The 9,762-nt window shown below is 43.4% G+C and overlaps 1 protein-coding gene across 1 annotated transcript in view; it reads left to right on the forward strand.

Moving 5' to 3' along the window:
• LOC103395832 (low-density lipoprotein receptor-related protein 8) overlaps positions 1-9,358 on the forward strand; it is a 37,320-nt gene extending 27,962 nt beyond the window's left edge. Inside the window, exons 10-17 of the mRNA XM_025066124.1 lie at positions 338-509; positions 2,229-2,456; positions 2,695-2,813; positions 2,951-3,090; positions 5,316-5,457; positions 6,359-6,491; positions 7,204-7,292; positions 8,229-9,358. Of these exons, the coding sequence (XP_024921892.1) occupies positions 338-509; positions 2,229-2,456; positions 2,695-2,813; positions 2,951-3,090; positions 5,316-5,457; positions 6,359-6,491; positions 7,204-7,292; positions 8,229-8,551 (1,346 nt within the window). The 3' untranslated portion in view covers positions 8,552-9,358. The remainder of the gene's footprint in view (positions 1-337; positions 510-2,228; positions 2,457-2,694; positions 2,814-2,950; positions 3,091-5,315; positions 5,458-6,358; positions 6,492-7,203; positions 7,293-8,228) is intronic.
• Positions 9,359-9,762: the final 404 nt, after the last annotated feature.

A 9,762-nucleotide genomic window follows, 5' to 3' on the forward strand; every position in this document is an offset into this window, starting at 1 on the left:
CCCTACCTCCTCCTAATTCAGGCCCTCCGACTAAGAGCTTCACAGGCTGAACGCTGGACTTTTATGCTCTGCACTTGCGGCTAAATTTATATCCTATTAGCTCCGCTGTACGCGGACTATAAGGGCAGCTCGTCAATGAGAGCACTTTTCTGAAAGAGAAACGGGCCTGACCCCTTTTTTGGCCCATTACCAAACTGTCAGGACTGATTTTTTTTTTTTTTACTGGTCCTCAGCAGAGTATGTCTCGGCTCCTCCTGTGAAGTGCCTCGTGTAAAGCAAGTGCCTTGTGTGGTAAAGACTTGTCAATGAGATGCATATTTCTCCATGTGTTTAAAAGGGAAGAGTCCTTACCTGCTGTTCACCAACCGCCACGAGATCCGCCGCATCGACCTGGTGAAGAGGGAGTACAGTCAGGTGGTCTCCACGCAGAAGAACGCAGTGGCTCTGGACCTGGACATGGCCAACAATCGGGTTTTCTGGTGCGACCGATTTTATCGCAAAATCTACAGGTGAGTGGAGGAAAATCTAAACATGGGAACGAGGCTCCAGACCAATGACGATGAGGATAAAAATAGTCAACTTTATTGATGAATATTATTTAGATCATGGCACAGGATGTGATCACTGAAGTTTAATTAACTATGAGGTGTGCCTTTGGTCTACTGTATGTGGGTTCATATAGATCATCCAAGCATTGAAATTGAATTAGATTAGATTAAATTGGATTAGATTTAATGAAATTTATGTTACATTACATTAGATCAGATTAGGGTTACATTAGATTAGATAGAATCGGATTAGATTAAATTCGATTTGATTTGATTCAGTTAGATTAGATTGAATGAGTTTTTTTTAATTACATTAAATCAGATTAGGTTAAATTAGATTCTATCAGATTATGTCAGATTATATTAGATTATATTCAACCGGATTTCTTTTTTTCTTTTTTCTTTTGATGACATTAGATTAGATTAAATTATATTAGATTTATTGTGATTTCTTTGATTACATTAGATCAGATTAGGGTTAAATATCATTAGATTATATTCAATTAGGTTAGATTGAATCAGATTATTTTTAATTACATTAGTTCAGAATAGGATAAATTAGATTAGATCAGATTATATTAGATTATGTTTGATTAGATCAGATTAGATTATTTTAGATTAGATCAGAGTAAATTAATTTATTATTAAGTCAGATTAGATTTAAATAGATTATTTCAGATTATCTTAGATGAACCCTTCTTGTCATTGCACGTACCACAGGTTCTTAGCGTCAAAATGCATGCCTGCAATTTTAAGACAATTTCTCTCACGTTTTTTGGAAACCACTAAGAAATTGATCTGGTGCAGCTCTGTTCTGTGTTGGCTGTCGTTTGATTCACAACTCTCCTGAGATTTGTTTTATTTTAGGAGGTGAGTGAAAGACATCCCATGAATTTTTTTTAATCTCTCCATGGTCAATCCTAGTCAATCCTGAAAATTCCAGCACACGGTTCTTTGCTGTAAGCAAAAGAATTGCTCTCGTACGTCATGCGGTTTCCGTTTAGTTAGCGATGCTAAGATTGAGTCATTTCACTTAGATTACCTGCTGCTATTTCATTCCATCGTGTCTAATGTTTTCCAATATAAAACCACAGCCCATCACATCCCTGTGGAGTGCACTCTAATCATCACATCCTCTTCCCTTTCTGAAAGAGACGCTGAGAAAAGAAAAAAAGTATCTCGGGGAAACTGAGATTGAAATCCTTGTTTGGGAACACGGCTGTTTGACCCTCACCTCACACCTCTGCCGAGGCTAAGTCATTACCATCCACGGCGAACTCCTTAGTGACAACCTGTCTGTTCCGATAAGAAGTCCACCGTACACGCATGCTAACCCCTGACTGAACCTGTGCACTGCATTTGGATCAAGGCCCCAACACACACATCACACAGTCTCCCCTGTGCAGTCTCTCAACACTGCAGCAGGGGGCAGAGGAAACCACTTGACGCAAACAGTCACGCGTCATCATTCTGTAACTCGTTGATATTCCTGGTCGTGTTTGGTCACATGATATCGCTCGACTCGTGCATCGACTTTCACAAAGATTGACGATTTCGATGGGAAACTTCACGGTCAACATTTGAAGGCGTTCGTTTGAAATCGAGTCCTTGGGGCTGTCAGCGCCACTCCGCGCTCTCTTCTCTTTCTTCATCGTTCGATATCTTCATTCTTCCCTGCAGTGCTTTCATCCACGACGCCAGCGACCCCTCCCAGCAGGTGCCGCTGGTGGATTCATCTCTGCAGACCCCCGTGGGCCTGGCTCTGGACTGGCTCCAACACAACCTCTACTGGACAGATTCTGGAGACAAATCCATCTCGGTGGCTTCAGTGGACGGCACCAAGAGGCGCGTCCTTATCAACACCGACCTCAGTGAACCTCGAGCTATAGCGCTGGATCCACACCACGGGTGAGAAGAATGTTTTGTGGACCAGAATAAGTTCTTTTGACATAAATTTTTTTTTTTAGATTTTAGATTTTTTTTTTTTTGCCTTTTACTCAAAGCTTATTGTGGAAGAATTCTCATTCTTCTCAATATAATCCCTCTCTTATAAATGCTAATTAAATTTTACATCTTGCTAATTAAAAAATAAGAACCACATGACAACCAGTAACTGACAGACCAATTGTTCACTTTTTTTCTCCAGGTTCATGTACTGGTCAGACTGGGGCACTCGAGCCAAGATAGAGAAGGCTGGAATGAATGGTGTGGACCGTCAGGTGCTGGTGGCTAACAACATTGAATGGCCCAATGGAATAACACTGGGTGAGAGATTCATCATAATCAGCATAATCAACTGCTTTACCGAGCACTAGGGTCAATCCCAGCAGTCAATGAAGGACTCATTATTATTATTATTATTCTTTTTTATTATCTAGTACATATGTGTGTGTGTTTCTTAGATGTAGCTAACAGACGTCTTTACTGGGTGGATTCCAAGCTCCATCATATCGCCAGTGTGGACCTGAATGGAGCCCATCGCAGGACACACATATCCTCTGCAGAAACGCTGGGACACCCCTACGCTCTGGCTGTTTTTGAGGTATGTTTACAATCATCATCCTCCCGACGCTCTCACGTGAACCCTCAACATCCTCGAGTGCGACGGGAGAGGTGTTTCTGTTCCTTAAGTAAAGTACAAGTAAATGTTGCATTAGAAATATATATAAATCGGTACTATTGGAAATCGATGACCCGGATGAATCAGAATCAATTCAGTTTAGAAGACAGTACCACTGCTGGTCAATAGAGGCCACTCTGGATCAGGGCACATATGGAATTTTTTTTCAGCGAATGTTATTTTTGTTAAAAACTTTAAAAAAATTCTATTGGCACTAAAAAGCCATTGTAAAAATTCCGATTTGAAATCATGGATAAACAATAATGAACACTGCGAAACAAAGTCCGCTAGCCGAACACGATGAAACTGTTATTTGTCTGGAATGCCACAGTATATTTACATAAATAAAACTAAAGGGGTTTGGCGTTGGTTTCGAATGAAAATTCTTACTCGGAACGTGAAGAATAGCATTACATGCTAATTTATAATATCTAGAGTTACATTTTTGCTTTTTGTATTTGCATTATCCTCTCCTCTGTCATCTGTTCATTTGCGTTTGTTTTTACGACACCGTGATTGAATTTGACGCACCAAAATCTTTCTTTTTTTTTCAGATATAAACTAAGAAATAATAATAAAACAAATACCTACAAATTTTTACTTTCCTCATGCTTTCATCCAAATGAAAAAAGCTGTTTACAGCATAACCTTGGGCTTTTTTTTATTTTTTTGCTCCACTGGTTCAGCCGGAGCTAAAACTGTAGGCAGCTAAAACTGAGCGATGATGATGAATGCGCTGAGGTGCTGACTCGCAGGATTCACTGCTCTCTGGCCTGTGGTTACTGCAGGGTTGGTGACCTTCATGTCCACGTGTACTCACCCAATCTTTCTGTTATCCAATAAGCTGATGTTGTGTTCAACTCATCACATCAACAACAACAACTCAATTTTATTTGACCGACTCAGCCCGAGCCCACACGCACACAGATACATGCCAAGTCATGTAGCGAGGCTTCCTTCGCTGTCATTAGCATGTAGCTTTTTATTTATGTTTTTTAACCAAAGAATATTCTGGGCCGCAGATACACAGCGCTGTCGGAAATCCGAAGCTAATAATAAAGTTGATGATCGCTTGTCTGGATTGCGTTACAAAAACCGATTGTTAACAACAAGGGAGCTGCGGCTTTCGTTGTTAGTGATTTAAGATGGAAAACTGTAGTGATTCACACAGGATGTGCCAGACACTTAAACAGAAGGGAAGATTAAATTTTCCCCTGGAACCTCCTACTCTCACATTCATCATTTCTGAGAAAAAAAAACCCTAAAAAAACCAATGTTGCAGCTAAAGCTGCATATTAATCTCCTTCACGCATCAATCCCGTCGAATTTGAAGCTGACGCCAAAATCCCATCCTCTCTTTTCTTCATCAAACCACAAATCAGACTCTGTTTGGCAACGGATAATAAATTAGTGCTACATCCGTTGCCCTAATTCTCTGCCGTGTGATTTATCCTGCGATAACTTAGACTTGTGAGTCAGACTGTCAGAGACGCAGTCACAGCCTGTGGCTCCGACGTGTCACCCTCAGCTCTTCCTTCTCTTTCTCCAGTCTCCAGTTTTCTCTTTGGGTCATTTGTCCCCGGGCGTCCTATCAGCCGCCGGCTCTCGTTTTATTTTATTGTTCTTCTATTTCAGTCGCCCGTTTTGCCCGTCGGCTGAGCATGAAGGCATTTTAAGAGGCAACTCTTTTTCAACTTTAATCATGTTTTTGCTTCCGCTTTTTTTTTCCCTACGAAGTCTCTACGAAGATTGTATTTTATTGCAGAAATTAGTTGCTGTACTTGGAATTGAATCTACGTGAATGACTTTCATGTAGGGATGTCCGATATGAACTTTTAGCTGATATACGATATGCCGATATTGTGCAAACACTTAATTTCCGATTCCGATATCAACCGATACCGATATTGGGGCAGTGGTGCCCCCCCGCTCCTCTCCCCCTATATGAGGTCCTGACACTAGCAATCTGCATACAATCCCCTGATTATCAAAATAGATGAATAAAATGAGCTGCAATGCTGCCATCTAGTGGCTTTCACTTTCACTGATAGTGATTCGTACAGATATTACATAATTATGCTAATATCGTCAAACAACGGCTAACATGCCTACTCTCATATCATGTTGTATTTATTGCTACTTCTCAGGATCGAATCTACTGGACAGACAGAGACAGGGCAGCGGTTTTCGTGGCCAACCGACTGACCGGGCAGGAAGTTCACATGCTGGCGGAAAACCTCAACGACCCACACGACATCGTGGTCTTCCACCAGCTGCGTCAGCCGCGCGGTGAGTGCACTGATACAGTGAGACGAGTCTTTGAGCTGAGTTACACCTCCATGTTTCTTCCTTGGCTCCTCGTCTGCCCTGGTGCATAAATAAATAATGTGAGCGGGGTATTGTAGAGAGATCAGCCAGCGGGGGGAGCCCTACATCTGCTCACCTGTCAAACCCTGGGCTACAACTCGGTTTCAAGACAGAGACTGATTGAAGCTCTACATCATGAACACGATGTCCGATCGTGTTGTACTTTTCTGTGCGTCAGTGTACAGGAGGGGGTCACCGACTATATTGTCAGAGAACGACCCGTGTTACCCTCGAGGCTAAATACCAGAACTTCCCAGTAGTCGGTCAGAACTGGGAAAGGCTCTTGGACGAGAGCTGAAAAGTCGTCAAGAAACCTACTCCAGTTGCCCTCGATGTAACTGCTTTTGGATTCGTCAGTGAACCAGAATTTTTCTGGGGTCGGACATAAAAAAATTAAATGAAAATCTAAATGTTAACAGTAATGTGAATAATAACAGTAATGTGTGTAATGTGAATTTTGTCTCCAGGTCTTAAATGAAAATCTGAATGTTAACAGTTGGGTTTTTTTTATTTGATTTACATGATTTAATTAATGAAAAGTTCCAGACAAATGATTATCAACTGGCGGCTCCGGTAAAATATAGTTGTGACCTCTAAAAAAATAACAAAAAATCCATAGTAAGGAATAGCTACCAGCGTTTTGCCTCTGCTGTTGTATTTATTTAAATCTACCGTGTTATATTGGAATAGCTACCAGCATTTTGCCTCTGCTGTTTTATTTATTTAAATCTACCGTGTTATATTTACTTTTAAGGTCGTGAGTCTTTTTGACTTTTACTTAAAATGAGCAACATGTAATGTGTAATGTGAATTTTGTCTCCAGGTCAGGACAGCTGTAACCTCGGCAGTGTAGCCAACGGGGGCTGTGAGTACCTGTGTCTCAAAGCCCCTCAGATAACAGAGCACTCTCCGAAATATACCTGCACCTGCCCGGACGGACAAGCACTGGGGCCAACCTGACACTCGCATCCAAGCCTCCCGCTGAGCCAACACCTGGTGGCGGTGTAACTTTGGCCGAAAATTCCCTTCCACCGTCGAGGAAACTATCAGAGGGGGACGCCGTCCTCCACCTGACCACCGCTGCGTCCAGTACTGAAGAGCTAGCTACCTCTCTCTCCGCCCTTCGTACTGCATCATCAAATGAGTCAAAGGAATCGGACTACCGGTCTACAGCCTCTGCTGTCGTGGTCTCAACCACGCCAGCAGGGGACAGCAGTGTCTCACAGCACTGTGAGTGTCTTTTTTTGGCTATTTCTCTGTGCGTAGTTAAAATAATAATTTTTTTAAGTTTTGCTCGAAGCCAATAATCAAAAATGATCATCTTAACAGTTAAATCATAATGCTATTATTGTCTGGGAAACGTCTGAATTTTTTAGCTTTGTGTAGCTGCGAATTCTTGATAAAACAGTTTGAGCTCTCAGCTCCAGAGTGTGAAGTTTGTACGTGAGCGTGGGCTGTTGGTGATAATAATGATGGAGTAGATGAAGAGCTGAAGGTCAAGGTCGTATGTAGTCAAACGCCGACTCATTCCTCATCTCCTGCTCCTTCCTTTCTTTGCCTCTCTTTGTGAACCGCTGCCATTTAAACATGATGAACTGCTCTTTTATCTTATTGTCTTCACCAGTCACATGCTCATGTGTCCTTTTTATTTAAATGAAATAAACCAATCTTCTCTCTCTGCTCCCCAGCTGGAGGCGAGAACTTTCTTCTGGGGGAGAACCTGACAGTAGCCGTGTTAGGAGTGGTGATCCCGATCGGTGAGTTGCCTGAATCGTCTTTGTCCACGTTTTTGGTCCAGCCGTAGCAGAGACCGCTTGTCGTCTCCCTGCTGCCTCTGCCCACTCTTTTTATGAAAACTGTGACCGCGCCGACCCTGCAGCGGCAGAATTAGAGACGCCTCGCCTACATGTCTGGCATTGATGCCACACATCCTGTTTCTTTTTGATTATTTCCTGAACACAATAGAGTTAGTTTGAGGACAGTTGTCCTAGTTATTTTAATAGATTTTCCCCCTTCAGTACCAGTATAAATCCACTAGGGGGCGATTTTCCTCTGCATTAAATCTCGGTGTGAAACACTACTGTGGTTAACACAGGACGGGGACGTGGGGGGGGGTTGATGCTTGATTGATACAGGTTGGGATTCAAACCGCTAACCCTATGCTAACAGGTTCCACACGTATACTTATACACTTATACACAACCTCACGAATTGAAATACTATTGAGAACCTGATAACATGTATATTTGTTATCTGTAAGAAAAACGTAGACACGGCTAGACTTCATCATCACAAGATATTCAACGGTCTTAAGAGTCAGGGATTGAAATTTTAGATATAATCATAAAATGCGTAGGATAACAGCTTGGAATGCCTGTCAATTTTTCGAAAAATAAAAATAAAAAAAAATCCAGGAGCTAAAGGTGACACCGAATATCTTTTACATCACCAACAGCTGTTTGAAAAAAAATCCTGAAGGCTTTAGGGCAGTTTTGTTTTTGGCTGAAGGACACAGCGTCTCTGAATTACAGCCCTCCCGCCCTTTCCGTTCCTCTGCATGCCTGTTCTCCTCTCTGTGCCTTTCATTACCATGGACTTGCTCTGCCTTGTTAACACTGCCCCCCCTCCCCTCCCCCCTTCCCATTTCCCTGCCTCTGTGTGTTAAATACATGCAGTTCCTATCGTTGCCACAGTGGTTTTCGGCCTGGTCTGCACTGGCGTCTATCTGGTGTGGCGGAACTGGCGCACCAACTCCACCAAGAGCATGAACTTCGACAACCCCGTTTACCGAAAGACCACGGGCGAGGGCGAGGAGGACGAGATCCACATCGGTCGGACTGACGCCATGGCTCATCACGCTCACCACCATCCCTACCCGCAAGGCATCAGCGTGGGCGTGGTCGGAGCTGGAGGGGGAACCTGTCCGCAGTTCATCGCCCTGCCACTGGGGGGTAGCATGCCAGATCCGGGGACGCACTGGTACACGGAGCAGCCCATGCTTTCTACCGCCAAGTGAATCCGCGTTTGGGGGACCGCTCCGTGGATAAAACGGCCGCTCAGGCACACGCGCACACAGTGAGGTCGGGGACGACTGGGGGTTGAGACTGCTGAAAGGTCAAAAGGCGTCATCTGTTGTGAACACGCAGCCTCTCACCGCCATGTTTTGTGCCATATTTATATTGGAAGATCCAGCGATTTGAAATGACACGAGCATCATTTTTACGATATACAACGTCCCGGCTGCGCTCGGACGATTTTTTTACCTCTAGAACCAGAATTTGCAGTATGTGCCAATGTGTTCCTAACACTGATCGAGGAACGGAGTCGGACTGTCGTGAGATGTGTCTTAGTGCTAGTGCGAGTGTTTTGTGACTGGACTTTTTTTGTTCTTCGGTCCGGTCACGCGGGCTCGGCGAGGCGGCGAGGAGCTCCGAGAACACGAGGTTTTGATTAGAGACGGAGCTCTGACGGTGGAGCTGTGGCTGCGATGGTGAAACAGTCTGTACAGATCCATGTTCATCTGAGTCACCCGTGCCGTGAATGAAGACGTCTGTGTGGAAAACATCGTGACCCACGTGTTTGGTTACTTCTTTCCTCTTCCCTTTCACTTGGTTGTTTTTTTCTATTTTTTTACTCACCATAATCGAGAACTGTTGTGACGTTGACGCTCAAGATTTTATTTTTTAATACACTTTCTTTACCTTCTTCCATCAGCATAGAAACACCGACAGGAATTCAAATATCTGATTTAGAAAACAATGCATTTTCCCGTAATTCGTTTTCTATTACCCGAAAGGTTATAAGGTCATTACTGTGAATTTTTTTTTAAAAAAAACATTAGCGGGTTCGCAAGAAGCAATAGACTCGGAACTCAGTACTACTCGGCTGACACGTTGCCGTACTTTACAGTTTTGTTTACTCACGCTGTTCTGTCTTTGCTCGGTGAAAACAATGTCAGCGAAACCGAGACGGTTTGCTCCTGCGCCTCTGAATACCAAAACCTCATGCATAATTGCTCACTCAACCGTTGCCGTTCATTGTTCCAGACAGGACCGACACACACACACACACACACACACACACACTGCCTCTTCCTGCTGCTGCAACGACCGATACCTGAGCAGACAGTTTGTGATAGTAATGTGTGATTCGGCCCCCCCTGGTGGTTGCGGCGTCATGAAAGTGACCCGTGGTGTGACGTCACTGTCAGTGTGTGTCTTTTTTACG

This window comes from Cynoglossus semilaevis, chromosome 20, assembly GCF_000523025.1.
Source record: "Cynoglossus semilaevis isolate Cse_v1.0 chromosome 20, Cse_v1.0, whole genome shotgun sequence".
Lineage (NCBI taxonomy): Eukaryota > Metazoa > Chordata > Actinopteri > Pleuronectiformes > Cynoglossidae > Cynoglossus > Cynoglossus semilaevis.